Source organism: Dictyostelium discoideum (genome assembly GCF_000004695.1).
Source record: "Dictyostelium discoideum AX4 chromosome 5 chromosome, whole genome shotgun sequence".
Taxonomy (NCBI): Eukaryota; Evosea; class Eumycetozoa; order Dictyosteliales; family Dictyosteliaceae; genus Dictyostelium; species Dictyostelium discoideum.
Genome location: NC_007091.3, coordinates 2,880,097 through 2,897,498, shown reverse-complemented (window position 1 = coordinate 2,897,498; position 17,402 = coordinate 2,880,097). Strand labels below are relative to the sequence as shown.

Sequence of the window (17,402 nt, the reverse complement as noted above, 5' to 3'; positions counted from 1 at the left end):
ATAAAAAAAAAAAAGAGAATAATAAAAACTTTTACCACATATACTAATATCAATAAATAATACTAATTAGTTAAAAGATAATATCACACAAAGCAAATGGCCATTATTTAAACAACTCTTTAATCAAGTTGGACCAATTCAACATGATATTGAAGTTAAAACAGCAACAGAATATAGTTTATCATTTACATTATTAAATTCTGATCCATCTGATATCATACCAAAATGGGATTTCCCTTACCTTTCAAATAGTAAATACTAAATAATTATACATTTGAAAAAAAAAAGATTAAAAAATAAAAATAATAATAATTAATAATAATTCATAATTCATAATAATTAAAAATTTATATAGAATATATTCAACCATTTATTGAGCAAATATCAGATATTGCAAATTTTACAGTTCAATCTAAAATTTCACATTATGCAACACTTTTAAAATCACCACTTTATGATTCAAAAGAGAATAGTTATTATATTCCATCTGCATTCCTTTCAGAGTATATCAATCCAAATGAATGGCAATTAGATACTCCATCTACAAATCAACCAACTTTAAATTTTATCATATACATACCAAAAACAACTCAATCACCATTATATATTCGTTCAAATCAAAGTATGTTTTTTTTTTTTTTAATTTTGTTTTGTGTTAAAAAAAAAAAAAAAAAAAAAAAAAAAAAATTTATAATACCCTTTATTAATTCTTTTTTTTTTTTTTTTTTTTTTTTTTTTTTTTTTTTATTATTATTATTATTATTAGATAGTAATTCATTTTTAATTCCACAATGGGGCGGTATTATAATTCATAATGTAAATAATAATAAAAATAAAAATAATAATGGTCCAATTGATTTAACAAATGAATTAGAGGATCAAATGGTTTCATTTAAATATCAATTAAAAGAATTATTAGGTATCAATAATGAAAATAATAAAAACAACAACAAAAATAATGAAAAAAAAGAAAAGAAATATTTAGAAAAAGATATTATTTTAAGTAATGATGAAATTGATTCAACCATAAAGAGATATACAGCAGAGAATATCAATGTATCAATATCAACATTATATAGTTTAAGTTCATTGATTGAAAGTTTACCAAATATGTTGGTTTTGGATAATATTCGTGATCAAGTAAAAGTAGCAATCGAATCTTTAGGTCGTGCACATCAATGTCTTGAACAATCTGATTATAATTGTGCATTACAAGCATCAAAGCAATCATTAGCCTCTTCTGAATCCGCTTTCTTTGATAAGAATATGCTTTCTCAATTATATTTCCCTGATGAACATAAGTATGCTGTTTATACTCCACTATTCGTACCAGTTTGTTTCCCAATCATTGCTGGTATCTTTCAAGAATTTAAACATTATAGAAATAAAAAATTAAAAAAATAAAATTATTTAAACTAAAAATAAAATTTAAAAATAATATTAATAATAATAAAAAAATAAATAACTTTTTTTTTTTTTTTCTTTTTTAATCAAAAACAATGTTTTTTATTTTTTTTTTATTTTTTTTTTTTTTTTATTTTTTGTTCATTTATTTATAAAATTTAAATTATTAAAATGGAAAAAAGAATATTAAAGAAGGAAAAAAAAAAACATTCGCCTTTTTTTTTTTTTATAAAAAAACAAAAAATTAAGAATTATTTATCCAATAATAACAACAATGTAAATCTGATAAGCTTCCCATAGAAATGTGATAAAATATCGCGCAGTTATTAACACACAATCTCGATCAATTTTTTTTTTTTTATTATTTTTTTTTTTTTTTCAAACAAAACCAAACTGTTTGCTCAACCCCAAATTTTTTTTTTTTTATTTTTTTTTTTTTTTTATTTAATTTTTTTTTTTTAATTTTCTTTTTTTTTTTTTAAATTTTTTTTTTTTTTTATTTTTTAATAAATTATAAAACTTTGTTGTTGTGTTATTCAATCCAATATATTTACATATTTTTTATATATATATTTTTTTTTTTTCCCAAATTATATATTTTTTAAAAAATCATATTAACATCCATCCACACAAAAAAAAAAAAAAAAGAAAAAAAAAAATATAATTTCACAACACACAGTTTTTTGGATTTTTATTTAAAGTTCCCCCTAAAATTATTTTTTTTATAAAAAAAAAATAAAATAAATTGTATTTGGATTTGTATTAATAATAGTCATTTTTTTTTTCCCTTTATTAAATAAATAAAAAAAAAAAAGTTTTTTTTTTTTTTTAATAATATATATAGTAATCAACAATGAGGTAAGTTTTTTTTTTTTAATAGAATTTTTTTTTTTTGTGGTAATCAAAAAAAAAAACCAAAAACCAAAAAAAAAAAAAGATATTAATGATAATAAAAAAAAAAAAAAAAAAAAAATTTTATTTTTTTAAAATAAATTCTTTATAGTGAAACAGCAATTTTTAATGCAACAGGACAAGTTTTTACATACAGTCCACAAACTAGAAATTGGGTACCATCATCAAATGTACCAGCCACACTTCAAATGTATTTTAATTCAGGCGCAAACACTTACAGAGTAATTGGTAGAGCAGGTGATGATCCAAATAACTTTTTAATTAATTTTGCAGTAAAGAGTGAAGTTGTCTATAGTAGAGCCTCTGAAATTTTCCATCAATTCACTGATCAACGTACTCATTTTGGTATCAACTTTACAAGTAAACAAGATGCAGATACCTTTGGTGGAGGTTTTGAAAATGTTTTAAGATCCCTCAAAGGTGGTCCACAACAACCACCACCACAAGTACCAAAACCACAACCACAACAACCACCACAACCACAACAACCACCACAAAGACCACCATCCACCGTTATCGCTAAACCAGTTGCACCACAAGCACCAGTCGCACCACCACAAGCACCAGCTGCTGCTCCACAAGCTCCAGCTCCACCAGCTGCCCCACCAGCTCCACCAAAACCACCAGGTCCACCACCACCACCACCAGCTCCAAAACCACCAGCCGCAGGTGGCGGTACTGGAAGAAATGCCCTTTTAGGTTCAATTGAAAATTTCTCAAAGGGTGGACTTAAAAAGACAGTTACAGTTGATAAAAGCGCTGGTGTACCAACAAAAACCACACCATCTGCAAATTCAGCTGCCAGCAATGCTGGATCAGAGCCATCATCAGGCGGTTCAACACCAGCACCAGCTCCAAAATCTAGCGGTGGTGGTGGCGGTGGTGATTTAATGGCCGAAGTTATGGCCAAGAGAGCCAAAATGAAGGCAGCAGCATCTCAACCAAAAGAAGAATCATCAGCACCAACTCCAGCACCAACTCCAGCACCAACTCCAGCACCAACCCCATCATCAACATCTTTCAAACCACCACAATCATTCAGTAAACCAGCAACTAAAACAGCTGCTGCAAACAAACCACCTTCACCATCCTTATCAGCTCCACTCCCATCAACTGTAGCCAATGAAGATTTACAATCACTCAAAGAAGAAATTTTAACTGAAGTTAGAAAGGAAATTCAAAAAGCTAAAGATGAAATTTTAGAAGCAATCAGAGCATCTCAACATTAAATTAATACTTTAATGGGCGAATGAGTTAAATGATTTCTTTCAAAAAAAAAAAAAAAAAAAAAAAAAATATATAAATAAAAAAAAAAAAAAATAAAAAAATATATATATTTATCAAATTAAAAAATAAACTAAAATTAATTAGAAATTAGAATAATTTGAAAGTTGATTTATATAAAATAATTTAATTAAAAAAAAAAAAAAATATTATATTTTTTATTATTTTTTATTTTTATATAATTTATTTATTTATTTATTTATTCATTAAATAATCTACAATCATTAAAACTACTTTCAATATAATTTTGGAATTGATTTGGAGCATTTGGATTTGGACCAGAAACTAGTTTGTTTGGTGTATCATAGAGATTTGCAAAATCATAGACATTGAATCTGTTGTAAGTTTGACCATTGCTACCCATATAAGAGCTTGGGGCAAGTGAAACAACATAATTGTTACTAAGTACAGTGTTAAAGATTTCATTGATTTGTTCTTGATTCATTTGATATAATTCTGCAGCGCTTTTACCAAATAATCTATCACCAGTTTTACCCATTACCTCAACACTGATTGCATCATCACCATCGGATAATTTCAAACTCATACGATAAGCATATTCCCAATCATCTGAACCACATTGTGGGCAACTACCTTCTGGACAAGATTTTTTACATTTTTTGCATGCTTTATATTTCCATTCCATTTTGGAAGAGATTTCATCACCTTTGTCCATCTCTCCAGCTTGACTTAAAGGAACGACACGTTGGAATTGACCGATTGTACGATAGAGTTTTTTATTTGTTTTTGGATCTGAAATGAAGAGTGGTGAACCTTCAGAGATGGTTCTGATTAAAAAGATTGGAAGATTAACTTGTTCATAGGAACTTTGGGTGTAGGAACTTGCAATGGTAAGTGATTGAAGAGAATTGACATCAAAGTTTTGTAAATGTGCACGAAGATTACTGGTTTCTTGAAGTTGTTCATCATTCAATCCAAAGGATGAACCAAAACTATAAGAGAGTGTTCTACCAGAGAAATCGGAAACTTTTACACCCTTCATTGCAATGATATCACCAACCTTTACTTGAGGTGCAACTTCAGTGGCTTTTTCATTCCAAAAAACGACATTGATACTGGCATTGGTGTCATCGGCGATGGTGATACCAAATTTGGTGAATTCTTTACCTTGTTTGCTAGTGAGATTGGCGATTGGATCAATGTTTGTAATGGCACCAATAACATCGACAGTGTCGTTCTTTTCCAAGTTTTCAATATCAGCAATCTTTTTGAAATTATAATGTGGAGTGAATTGGGTTTGATCTGGACTAATCATTACTCTTGATTCAGAGTTGATACTGAGTTCAGATTGATGTGAGAGTGTATTGTATAATTTGTTTGCACTTTTAACAAAGAATCTTTGAATGAAATAGACTTTACCATTTTCAAAGCAATCATAGAGTGCATTGATAAAGTTGTTTGGATTTGAACTATCAGAGAAACAAGCACATTTAATTTCACCAGTACTATCTACCAATTCCATACTAAAAAGTTTACCTTCACCATTGGCTCCCTTATTCCAACTTTTTAATGGTTGTTTATTTCTAACCATTGCTCTGATTGTAAATTGAACATTCATACCAGGTGCTATACTTTCAATATCTGTAATTGGTTGTGTTGATAAATCTGCATAAAAATTATTTGAACCACCACCACTATTATTATTATTATTATTATTGTTGTTATTATAATTGTTATTATTATTATTATTACTATTACCACCAAAATTATTATTTGATCTAATTGCACCTGCTTGATTTCTTTGATTTGCTAAAGGATTACCTCTTGATGCAATTCCACTATTTGAGCCCATTGTTGTATTTGCTCTTGGTTGTTGTTGTTGTTGATGTTGTTGTTGTTGTTGTGGTTGTGGTTGATTACTGTTTTGACTATTGCCATCTGTTTTTTTATATACTGAGTGATATGTTAAAGCTTTACCTTGTGCGGTTTTAATTTCTTTTTCTTGAGAGATAACATTGAATTGAACGATATTAAGGAATCTTTTTGGAAAGTTTATAGAGAAATCACTTAGGTTAACAATTGAATTGATTGGAATATTTGATGGATCAGTCTTTGAAATACCAACAAAAATATGATCTTGATCTGATAAATGAATTTCTAAATTATTACTTGAAGATTGTTTTGTTTTTATAACTTGAACTCTACAATCAATATTTTGAAAACGTTTAGTTTGGTCAACGTTAATAATATTTGTTAAACATCCACGATTAATTGACATTTTTTTTATTTTTTTTTTATTTTTTATTTATTTTTTATATATATACAAATTTAAAATTCGGTTTTTTTTTTTTATTTTATATTTTTTTATTTAAATAAAATGAATGTATGTGTATGGATTAAAAATGAGAAAAAAAAATAAAAATAAAAAAAATAAAAAAAAAAAATAAATAAATAAAAAAAATTGAAAAAAAATAAAAATTCAAAAAAAAAATAAAAAAGGCGCAAAATTAATGGATTCCTAGAAATTTTAAAATTCCAAATTCTAACAACCGTTTAATATATTTTTTTTTTTTAATTTAAATTCCCTTTATATAATTAAAAAATTAAATAAAAATGTCGTTTTACCTTTGTCCATTTTCAGAAAAAAGTGTTTTTTTTTGGAAATCCACTCCATCTTATTTTTTATATTTTTCACAATTAATATTAATTTTTTTTTTTTTTAAAAAATGAATGATAAATAACTAAATTCTTAAAAAAAAAAAAATAGAATGATTTGCATTCATTTTTTATATCATTTTGCGCTCTTATCTAAATTCATATTAAAATAAATTAAATTAAATCATTGTTAAAAACAAAAAAAAAAAAAAAAAAAAGAATAAAAACAAAAAACCAAGCTTAAAAAAGGAAACCAGAAATAGTTTTAAAAAAAAAGATTGAAATTTTTTTTTTTTTTTTATTTTTTTTTAAAATACAAATGTTTGGAAAATTATGAAACAATAAAAGTATTGTTTTTTTTTTTTTTTTTGTTTTTTTTTTTTTAATTCTTAATGTTTTAAATTAAAATATTTTAATTCTTTTTTTGTTGAATAGTATTATTAGCATTCATCATTTTATCGAAATAAACCAATGGAGAATTCATGAAAGCACCAGCATCTTGAGGAGTGATGTAAAGGGTGGCATTTTTGAGGGCTTCAGCTTTAATTCTAGCCAATTCGATTTCAGCAAGAATTGGATATTTAGTGTAGAGTTCACCTTGTAATTCAGAAGCTTTCTTTTGAGCCTCAGCAGTGATGAGTAAAGATTCAGCTTCTCTTTGAGCAGAGGATAATTTAGCTTGAGATTCAGAGATGATAGCTTTATTTCTTTGTTCCAAAGCGATATTATCAGTTTCAGCCTTGAGACGAGCTTCAGTGGTTTTAATATCATACTCTTTGACAAGGGTTGCTTGTTTAGTGGTAAACTCTGCAGAGGTGACAGATTGGCCAGCGAGTTTCTTTGCGATTTCAGTATCTAAAACTTTCATAGTTTCAATTTGTAAACGTGATAACTCAACACCATAATCGAATAAATCTCTAGCCAAATGACTCTTTACACGATCTTGAATGGTTTGAACACTATCATCATTGGTGGCTTGACCTGGTTTAATACTATTGAAATACATAATCTCTTGTAAAGTACTCAATTGAATTGCTTTACCCATATCAGCGAATGAAACATTCTCAATATGATTGATAATACCCTCTTTACCAAGTTTAGTAATTGCTAGTTCTGGGTCAACAATTTTAAATGCAACTACCAATACAACACCAACACGAAGTGAATCTCTGGTTTGGAAAATCTTTAAATTAATTTCATCTGCCAATGCTGATTTGTTATCTGCCAATGCTTGTTGTTTAGTTTCCTTTGATGGGAATAAACAAGTTTGTAAACTTGTACTAATAAAACCTTCAAAGTTATGAGTTGGTGAATCAATAATAACTGGTTTACCATCTTTTGGTGTTGGAATAATTGTTAAAATACCATTATTATATGTAATTGCAACTTCACCAGTCTAATTAAAATAAAATAAATAAAATTAACATATTTTTTTAATTTAAACTTTTTTTTTTTTTAAAAAATTATTATACATACATGTGGAATAATACGTTTAATTGAACCATGTTCAACAAAGGTACAAGATGAACTTTCAAAAAGTTGTGCTTTTTTTGCACCATCAGGTGAAACTAATTTAAATTGAGCATCAACAAAAACATATGGATCACGACGTGATTCTAAAATATGTGGTTGAGTACCAATCCAAACTTTTGCAATCTGAAAAAATTAAATAATTAAAATATTATTAATTATTATTATTATTATTATTATTATTTTAATTTATTTTTAAAATTTTTACTTACTTTACCAGCTGGAATTCTAAGAATATTAATAGTTGAATGTTCAATGAATGGTTCTTGTTGATTAACAAAACCATTATTTTCATCAAATTGGAAAGTTGGATCAATGATAACATGTGGACCTTCACCATAGAGAACTGGTCTATTCTTTGAGAATGCTTTAGCATAATGACCAGCTGGAACGTTTAAGACATGTTTACCATAGGCACCAAAGTAGTGTGCAGTCTTTGAAACTGGACCAACGTATTTAATGTTAACAGTTGGATCTGGTGTTAATACAGTACTGAAACGTTGACCACGTGGATCATATAACTCTGCAACTTGATTACGATGACCCATAACAAAATAACTAACATCAACACGTGAAAGACCACGACCAAGTGCTGGTGAATCTGTAAATGCAGAGTTTTTACCAATACCTTGATTGAATCTATCCAAAATGATCTTTGATTGTCTTTCAGAGGATTCATTGGCAAAGTCTGATCTAATAACAATTTGACTGAGGGTTAATTCTTCATTTCCACTTTCATGTTCATGTTCAGATGATAATGTATTGGCTTCATGAATACTTAAACTCTTGACTGAAATTTCATCAGAGTTTCTCTTTGGAGTTTTACTACCACTACCTTCAATCATTTTTTAATTGTTATTATTAAAATTAAATAAATAAATAAAAATTTTGTTATTATATAAAAAAAATAAAGTTTAAAAATATATATATATAAAAATTATAGATATATTTATATTTATTTGAATTTTATGTGTGTGAAAGTATGGAGGTTAAAAAATGTGATTAGATTTTTTTTTTTTTTTTTTTTTTTTTTTAATTAAAAAATTTATTTTTAACTTTTTTTTTTATTTATTTTTTTTTTTTTTTTTTTTTATTAATAAGTTATCGATTCAAAGACTTTTCGACAATTACCAGAAATTAAAAAAATCAATAATAATTAATCAAAGTCAACCTTGAGGTTTTGAACAAAAACGTACATTACACTGTTCTGTGCGAGGCGACATAAATGGAATGAAACGTTTATGAAATTTTAAAAAATATCTGAGAAATTAATTTTTTAATTTTTATTTTTTTTATTTATTTTTTAATTTTTTTTTTTTTTTTTGGATATTTTAGAAAATCAATAATGATGCTATTGTCGCCAATGATGCTCGAAAATATTTGTTTAGGGTATTATTTTCTTTGAAGTAAGAAATTGGCTTTTTGATTCTTTTTTTTTTTTTTTTTTTTTTTTTGGTAAATTTGTAAAAAATAAATAATTATACAACTATTTATGTAATTAGTTGAAAATCATTCCTTTTTTTTCTATTTTTTTTTTTTTTCATTTCTGTAAAAAAAATAACCACCAAACCGTTTTTTTTTTTTTTCAAACAAATAAAAGAGATATAAAAATTTTATTTATCTTTTTAATTTACAAACCAATATTATATTATTTATTTAATTTAGTACTTTTTTTTTATTTTTTTATTTTTTTTATTTTTTTTATTTTTTTATTTTTTTTATTTTTTAATTTTCTTAACATGACTAAAACTAATTATAATTTTATAATAATAATTTTAGAGATTTGATATAAATAATTTTTTTTTTATTTTAAATAATTAGAACATTTTCTGTGAACAATTGATGGACCAGATTCATTATATTCTTCTTTTGAAATCCACATTTCTTGGAAACTCGAAAGTGAGGCTAAAATTGAACCACCAACCCATACAGAGTATTTACGTTCTGGTGGTGCAATAATTTTAATTTTCATTGTTGATGGTGCAAGTGCAGTTAATTCTTTATTCATACGATCTGCAATACCTGGGAACATTGTCGAACCACCTGATAATATAACATTACCAAATAAATATCTACGAATATCAACATCACATTTCATGATTGAATTATAGATTGTTTCATGAATACCAGCAGATTCCATAGCCAATAATGATGGTTGAAAAAGTGCCTCTGGACAACGGAAACGTTCATTACCAATTGTAATAACTTTACCGTCTGGTAATTCATATGATTTCTCTAATGTTGTTGACGAGGCTGCAGTTAGCATCTCAGCATCAAAATCCAATGCTACATATGATAATTTCTCTTTAATATCTTTAATTATTTCTTTTTCAGCAGTTGTTGTAAATGAGTAACCACGTTTAGTTAAGATTTTCATCATGTAATCAGAAAGATCACGACCTGCTAAATCCAAACGTAAAATTGCATGTGGTAATGCATGACCTTCATAAATCGATACGGCATGAGAAACACCATCACCTGAATCCATAACGATACCAGTTGTACGACCAGATGAATAAAGTGATAATACAGCTTGAATGGCAACATACATTGCAGGAGTATTGAAAGTTTCAAACATGATTTGAGTCATTTTCTCTCTATTTTTTTTTGGATTTAATGGTTGTTCAGTTAAGAGAACTGGATGTTCCTCTGGAGCAACACCAAGTTCATTATAAAAAGTATGATGCCAGATTTCTTCCATATCATCCCAATTGGTAACAATACCACGTTCAATTGGATATTTAAGAGTTAAAAAACCTTTTCTCGAATGAGCCTCATCACCAATATATGAATCCTTTTGACCCATAACATCCATAACACCGGTATATCTTGGGCGACCAACAATTGATTGGAAAACTGCACGTGGAGCATCATCACCAGCAAAACCAGCTTTACACATATCAGAACCATTATCAATAACTATAGCTTGAACTTCTTCTCTTTCCATTTTTTTTTTTAATATTATTTAGATACATAAATTATTGTTTATTTTTTTAATGTTTTATTTTTTTTTTTAGTTTAATAAAAATTATTTATTCAAAAAAAAAAAAAAAAAAAAAAAAAACCAAATAAAAATAAAAAATAATATTTTTACATAAATTTATAACCTCTTTTTAAAAATATAATATAAAATAATTTCCAAAAATAAAATTTGAAAAAAAAGGAAATGGATTTTTTTTTTTTTTTTTTTTTTTTTTTTTTTTTTTTTTTTTTTTTTTTTTTTTTTTTTTTTTTGAAATTAAATGTAAAATTTGTTTAAAATTATAAAAATAAAAAAAAAAATAAAATTAAATTACAAAAAATAATAAGTTTATTATTTAAATCATTAAAAGTTTTTTAAAAAAGTTTTCTTTATTATTTTATTATATTTTTTTAATTTTTTTTTTTTTTTTTAAATTACTTGAAAATCCAACTTAGTTATTACCCAAAAAACTAACTATTATTTACTTTTAATTAAATCTAATATTTATTATTTTCTTTAAAAAAAAATATTATAATTTTATTTTTCATTTTTTTTTTTTTTTTTTTAATATTAACAATGATTTAATTTATTTTTAAAATCAATTTAGTTTTTAAAAATAGAACTCAAAAATATACGATAAAAATTTTTTATTGGTTTGATTCAGACATTATTCTGTGGGATTAAAAAAAAAAAAAAAAAAAAAATACTACTATTTATTCAATTAACCAAAAAGTATACCTTTTTTTTTTTTTTTTTTAATCTCACACAATATGTTTATTATGATTTGGTCTTGGAATTTCCAACACCATGGGTTTTTTTTTTTTTTTTTTTTTTTACTTTAGTTGTAAAGTTTAGACTTTTTTTTTTTTTTTTTAAAACATATCATACTTTGGTTTTTAGTTTTTTGTTTTTTGTTTTTTATTTTATAATTTTTATTTAATTTTATTTTATTTAACTATGTTGGTAAAGGAATTTCCAACAACGTTGTTTTTTTTTTTTCTTTTAAAATTAGAAACATTTTCTGTGAACAATTGATGGACCAGATTCGTCATATTCTTCTTTTGAGATCCACATTTGTTGGAAAGTTGGAAGTGAGGCTAAAATTGAACCACCAATCCATACAGAGTATTTACGTTCTGGTGGTGCAATAATTTTAATTTTCATTGTTGATGGTGCAAGTGCAGTTAATTCTTTATTCATACGATCTGCAATACCTGGGAACATAGTTGAACCACCTGATAATACAACATTACTATATAAATCTTTACGAATATCAACATCACATTTCATGATTGAGTTATATGTCGTTTCATGAATACCAGCAGATTCCATACCCAAAAATGATGGTTGGAAAAGTGCCTCTGGACAACGGAAACGTTCATTACCTATTGTGATAACTTGACCGTCTGGTAGTTCATATGATTTCTCTAATGCAGACGATGAGGCTGCAGTTTGCAATTCAGCTTCAAAATCCAATGCAACGTATGCTAATTTCTCTTTAATATCTCTAACTATTTCTCTTTCAGCAGTTGTTGTAAATGAGTAACCACGTTCAGTTAAGATTTTCATCATGTAATCAGTAAGATCACGACCTGCTAAATCCAAACGTAAAATTGCATGTGGTAATGAATAACCTTCATAAATTGGTACAGTGTGAGAAACACCATCACCTGAATCCATAACGATACCAGTTGTACGACCAGATGCATATAATGATAACACAGCTTGAATGGCAACATACATTGCTGGAGTGTTGAAAGTTTCAAACATGATTTGAGTCATTTTCTCTCTATTTGCTTTTGGATTTAATGGAGCTTCAGTTAAGAGAACTGGATGTTCCTCTGGAGCAACACGAAGTTCATTGTAAAAAGTATGATGCCAGATTTTTTCCATATCATCCCAATTGGTAACAATACCATGTTCAATTGGATATTTAAGTGTTAAAATACCTTTTCTTGATTGTGCTTCATCACCAATATATGAATCTTTTTGACCCATACCAACCATAACACCAGTATATCTAGGACGACCAACAATAGATGGGAAAACTGCACGTGGAGCGTCATCACCAGCAAAACCAGCTTTACACATACCAGAACCATTATCAATAACTAAAGCTTGAACATCTTCACTTTCCATTTTTTTTTTTTTTTATTATTTTGATTATTATTTGAATATATAAATTATTGTTTATTTTTTAAAGTTTTTTATTTTTTTTTTTCATTTAAAAAATAATTATTTATACAAAAAAAAAAAAAAAAAAAAAAAAAAAAAAAAAAAAAAAAAAAAATAATAATAACAAAACAAATAAAAATAAATATAATATTTTCACATAAATTTATAACATTTTTATTAATAATATAATTTTAAAAATAATTTCTAAGAATAAAATTTGAAGAAAACTGGAATTGAATTTTTTTTTTTATTTTTTTTTTTTTGAAATTATTTAAAATTTGTATAAAATTATAAAATAAAAATAAAATAAAATTACAAAAAATAAATCAAAAGAACCTAAAAAATAGTTTATTTAATTTATTTTATTAAATTTTATTATTTATTTTTTTATTTTTTTATTTTTTTATTTTATTTTTTTAACTGTGAATTTGTGTTTGTTATCTGAATTTCTTCTCTTATACTTTTTACTAAGTTCACAACCGACCATATTCATCATAATCTTCTTTGTCAAAACACAATTCTGGGAAATTTGGAACTAAGCCTAAAATTGAACCACCAATCCATACAGAGTTCTTACGTTCTGGTGGTGCATTAATTACAATTTCCGTTGTTGATGGTGCAAGTTGTGTTAATTCTTTATACATACGATATTCAATACCTGGGAACATAGTTGAACCACCTGATAATACAACATTACCATATAAATCATTATGAATATCAACATCACATTTCATGATTGAATTATAGATTGCTTTGTCAATACCATCAAGGTTCGTACCAAAAAATACATATGGGAGGAAAAGTCCCTCTGAGCAAGCTAAAAGTTCTTTACCAATTGTAATAACTTGACCGTCTGGTAGTTCATATGATTTCTCTAATGATGGATCGTCAATTTCCCATAAAAAATCTGATGAAACATATGATAGTTTCTCTTTAATATCTCTAACTATTTCTCTTTCAAGGTTGTAACCAAGATCATTTAATAATAAACTCATTTGATCAGTAAGATCACAACCAGCAAAACCTAAACTTGAAGTCGCAAGTGGCAATGCAAGACCTTCATAAACTGGTACAACATGAGAAGCACTATCACCTGAATCCAGAACGATACCAGTCATACGACCAGAATTATAAATCGAAAATACAGCTTGGTTTTCAACATATATTGCAGGAGTTTTGAAAGTTTCAAACATGATTTGAGCCATTTTCTCTCTATTTTCTTCTGGATTTAATGGTGATTCAGATAAAACTACTATATTTTCCTCTGGAGCAACACCAAGTTCATTATAAAAAGCATGATGCCAGATTTTTTCCATATCATCCCAATTGGTAATAATACCACGTTCAATTGGATATTTAAGAGTTAGAATACCTCTTTTTGATTGAGCTTCATTACCAACATATGAATCTTTATCATTTTGATCAATACCAACAATCGATGGGAACTCTGAACGTGGAGCTTCTTCACCAACAAAACCAGCTTTACACGTATCAGAACCATTATCAATAACTATAGCTTGAACATTAATTTCCATTTTATTTTTACAATATTTCCTTATATGGATATTCCTTATATCTTGAAATTACGAATTAAAATTGATTTAAAAATAATTTTAATTTTGATTTTAAAAAAAATAAAAATAGAAATAGAAAAACACGAATAGACGTTATTCTGTGTGGGAATAAAAAAAAAAAAAAAATATAAAAATAAAAATAGAAAAACAAAAAACAATGATGCAACAACTATTTATGTGATTAAATAAAAACCATACTTTTTTTCTCTATTTTTTTTTTTTATTTATTTTTAAAAAATGACCACCAAAAAAAAAAGATCATGATCATCTGCTCAAAATTTTTTTTTTTCAACCAACCATACTTTTAGACTTTTAGTTTTTTTGTTTTTTTTTTTTTTTTTGTTTTATTTTTTAACCTTTTTTTTTTTCAGCGAATGCTTTAATGGTATATTACGTAAATAGAGCCAAAATTATGTCATTGGTGAAAAAAATTTATATGAGTGGTTATTTCTTTTATCGACAAGAAACTAATTCTATTTTTTGTTTCAAAAATGATTTTTTTTTTTTTTTTAATTTTTTTTTTTGTTTTTTTTTTTTTGTTTTTATAATTTTTATTTTATTATATTAATTTAACTATTTTTTTTAGAAACATTTTCTGTGAATAATTGATGGACCAGATTCGTCATATTCTTCTTTTGAAATCCACATTTCTTGACAATTTGAAAGTGAGGCTAAAATTGAACCACCAATCCATACAGAGTATTTACGTTCTGGTGGTGCAATAATTTTAATTTTCATTGTTGATGGTGCAAGTGCAGTTAATTCTTTATTCATACGATCTGCAATACCTGGAAACATAGTTGAACCACCTGATAATACCACACTACCAAATAAATATTTACGAATATCATAATCACATTTCATGATTGAATTATAGATTGTTTCATGAATACCACCACAGCCCATAGCCAATAATGATGGTCGGAAAAGTGCTTCTAGATTTGAAAAATCTAAGGGGTCAGCCCCATAGAAATCACTTTTGGTTGTCATAATGTTGTAATTTGAAAAATTAATATTTTGCTTAAAAAAAAAAAAAAACTTAAAAACAAAATTTTATATAATTACATTCTCCTTATATGGATATTTTTATTAGTGAGATATAATTATTACATTCTGGCAAAATAAATTATTTTATTAATATACATCTCAGTTTATATATTTAAAAATAGTAGATAATTGATAAACTAAGAAAAAAAAAAAAAAATAAAGCTTGAACATCTTCACTTTCCATTTTTTTTTTTTTTATTATTTTGATTATTATTTGAATATATAAATTATTGTTTATTTTTTAAAGTTTTTTTATTTTTTTTTTTCATTTAAAAAATAATTATTTATACAAAAAAAAAAAAAAAAAAAAAAAAATAAAAAAAAAAAAAAAAAAAAAAAAAAAAAAAAAAAAAAAAAAAAAAAATTATTATTACCAAAACAAAAAAAATTAATATAATATTTTCCCATAAATTTATAACATTTTTATTAATAATATAATTTTAAAAATAATTTTTAAGAATAAAATTTGAAGAAAACTGGAATTGAATTTTTTTTTTTTTTTTTTTTTTTTTTTTTTTTTTTTTTTGGTTAATTTTCACCATAATAATTTTGGTGATTTTGTTCTCTAAAACTTTTTACTAAGTTCACAAACGATGGACCATATTCATCATAATCTTCTTTGTCAATACACAATTCTTGGAAATTTGGAACTAAGCCTAAAATTGAACCACCAATCCATACAGAGTTCTTACGATCTGGTTCTGCATTAATTACAATTTCCGTTGTTGATGGTGCAAGTTGTGTTAATCCTTTATACATACGATATTCAATACCTGGGAACATAGTTGAACCACCTGATAATACAACATTACCATATAAATCATTATGAATATCATCATTACACTTCATGATTGAATTATAGATTGCTTTGTCAATACCATCAAGGTTCGTACCAAAAAATGCATATGGGAGGAAAAGTACCTCTGGGCAAGCAAAAAGTTCTTTATCAATTGTAATAACTTGACCGTCTGGTAGTTCATATGATTTCCCTAATGTTGATGGATCGTTAATTTCCCATGAAAAATCTGATGAAACATATGATAGTTTCTCTTTAATATCTCTAACTATTTCTCTTTCAAGGTTGTAACCAAGATCATTTAATAATAAACTCATTTGATCAGTAAGATCACAACCAGCAAAACCTAAACTTGAAGTCGCATGTGGCAATGCAAGACCTTCATAAACTGGTACAACATGAGAAGCACTATCACCTGAATCCAGAACGATACCAGTCATACGACCAGAATTATAAATCGAAAATACAGCTTGGTTTTCAACATATATTGCAGGAGTTTTGAAAGTTTCAAACATGATTTGAGCCATTTTCTCTCTATTTTCTTCTGGATTTAATGGTGATTCAGATAAAACTACTATATTTTCCTCTGGAGCAACACCAAGTTCATTATAAAAAGCATGATGCCAGATTTTTTCCATATCATCCCAATTGGTAATAATACCACGTTCAATTGGATATTTAAGAGTTAGAATACCTCTTTTTGATTGAGCTTCATTACCAACATATGAATCATTTTGATCAATACCAACAATCGATGGGAACTCTGAATGTGGAGCTTCTTCACCAACAAAACCAGCTTTACACGTATCAGAACCATTATCAATAACTATAGCTTGAACATTAATTTCCATTTTATTTTTACAATATTTCCTTATATGGATATTCCTTATATCTTGAAATTACGAATTAAAATTGATTTAAAAATAATTTTAATTTTGATTAAAAAAAAAATAAAAATAAAAATAGAAAAACACGAATAGACGTTATTCTGTGTGGGAATAAAAAAAAAAAATAAAAAAAAAAAAAAATAAAAATAGAAAAACAAAAAACAATGATGCAACAACTATTTATGTGATTAAATAAAAACCATACTTTTTTTCTC

The 17,402-nt window shown here is 25.8% G+C and overlaps 8 protein-coding genes and 1 pseudogene across 8 annotated transcripts in view; 2 read left to right on the top strand and 7 right to left on the bottom strand.

The window, feature by feature from the left end:
- pigS (phosphatidylinositol glycan, class S) overlaps positions 1 to 1,404 on the top strand; it is a gene marked incomplete at both ends in the record, with an annotated part of 1,570 nt that extends 166 nt beyond the window's left edge. Inside the window, 3 exons of the mRNA XM_631105.1 lie at positions 71 to 251; positions 356 to 622; positions 767 to 1,404. Of these exons, the coding sequence (XP_636197.1) occupies positions 71 to 251; positions 356 to 622; positions 767 to 1,404 (1,086 nt within the window). The remainder of the gene's footprint in view (positions 1 to 70; positions 252 to 355; positions 623 to 766) is intronic.
- Positions 1,405 to 2,257: 853 nt separating this feature from the next.
- On the top strand, positions 2,258 to 3,545 carry vasP (vasodilator-stimulated phosphoprotein; the record flags this gene model as incomplete). The annotated part of the gene is made up of 2 exons (XM_631104.1): positions 2,258 to 2,262; positions 2,408 to 3,545. 2 exons carry the CDS (start codon positions 2,258 to 2,260, stop codon positions 3,543 to 3,545), a joined length of 1,143 nt encoding a protein of 380 aa, XP_636196.1.
- A 254-nt stretch (positions 3,546 to 3,799) lies between these two features.
- rfa1 (OB fold-containing protein, nucleic acid binding) lies at positions 3,800 to 5,839 on the bottom strand (the record flags this gene model as incomplete). Its single annotated transcript, XM_631103.1, has 1 exon — positions 3,800 to 5,839. One exon carries the CDS (start codon positions 5,837 to 5,839, stop codon positions 3,800 to 3,802), a length of 2,040 nt encoding a protein of 679 aa, XP_636195.1.
- A 789-nt stretch (positions 5,840 to 6,628) lies between these two features.
- On the bottom strand, positions 6,629 to 8,591 carry vacA (vacuolin A; the record flags this gene model as incomplete). The annotated part of the gene is made up of 3 exons (XM_631102.1): positions 6,629 to 7,612; positions 7,693 to 7,872; positions 7,959 to 8,591. The coding sequence occupies 3 exons, from the start codon at positions 8,589 to 8,591 to the stop codon at positions 6,629 to 6,631; spliced, it is 1,797 nt and encodes a 598-aa protein (XP_636194.1).
- A 959-nt stretch (positions 8,592 to 9,550) lies between these two features.
- Positions 9,551 to 10,693, bottom strand: act18 (hypothetical protein; the record flags this gene model as incomplete). Its single annotated transcript, XM_631101.1, has 1 exon — positions 9,551 to 10,693. One exon carries the CDS (start codon positions 10,691 to 10,693, stop codon positions 9,551 to 9,553), a length of 1,143 nt encoding a protein of 380 aa, XP_636193.1.
- A 1,023-nt stretch (positions 10,694 to 11,716) lies between these two features.
- On the bottom strand, positions 11,717 to 12,847 carry act3 (hypothetical protein; the record flags this gene model as incomplete). Its single annotated transcript, XM_631100.1, has 1 exon — positions 11,717 to 12,847. One exon carries the CDS (start codon positions 12,845 to 12,847, stop codon positions 11,717 to 11,719), a length of 1,131 nt encoding a protein of 376 aa, XP_636192.1.
- Positions 12,848 to 13,356: 509 nt separating this feature from the next.
- On the bottom strand, positions 13,357 to 14,418 carry act28 (poly P kinase component; the record flags this gene model as incomplete). Its single annotated transcript, XM_631099.1, has 1 exon — positions 13,357 to 14,418. One exon carries the CDS (start codon positions 14,416 to 14,418, stop codon positions 13,357 to 13,359), a length of 1,062 nt encoding a protein of 353 aa, XP_636191.1.
- Positions 14,419 to 15,039: 621 nt separating this feature from the next.
- Positions 15,040 to 15,688, bottom strand: DDB_G0289509 (annotated as a pseudogene; the record flags this gene model as incomplete).
- A 344-nt stretch (positions 15,689 to 16,032) lies between these two features.
- act27 (hypothetical protein) lies at positions 16,033 to 17,151 on the bottom strand (the record flags this gene model as incomplete). The annotated part of the gene is made up of 1 exon (XM_631097.2): positions 16,033 to 17,151. The coding sequence occupies one exon, from the start codon at positions 17,149 to 17,151 to the stop codon at positions 16,033 to 16,035; it is 1,119 nt and encodes a 372-aa protein (XP_636189.2).
- Between the last annotated feature and the right edge of the window lie 251 nt (positions 17,152 to 17,402).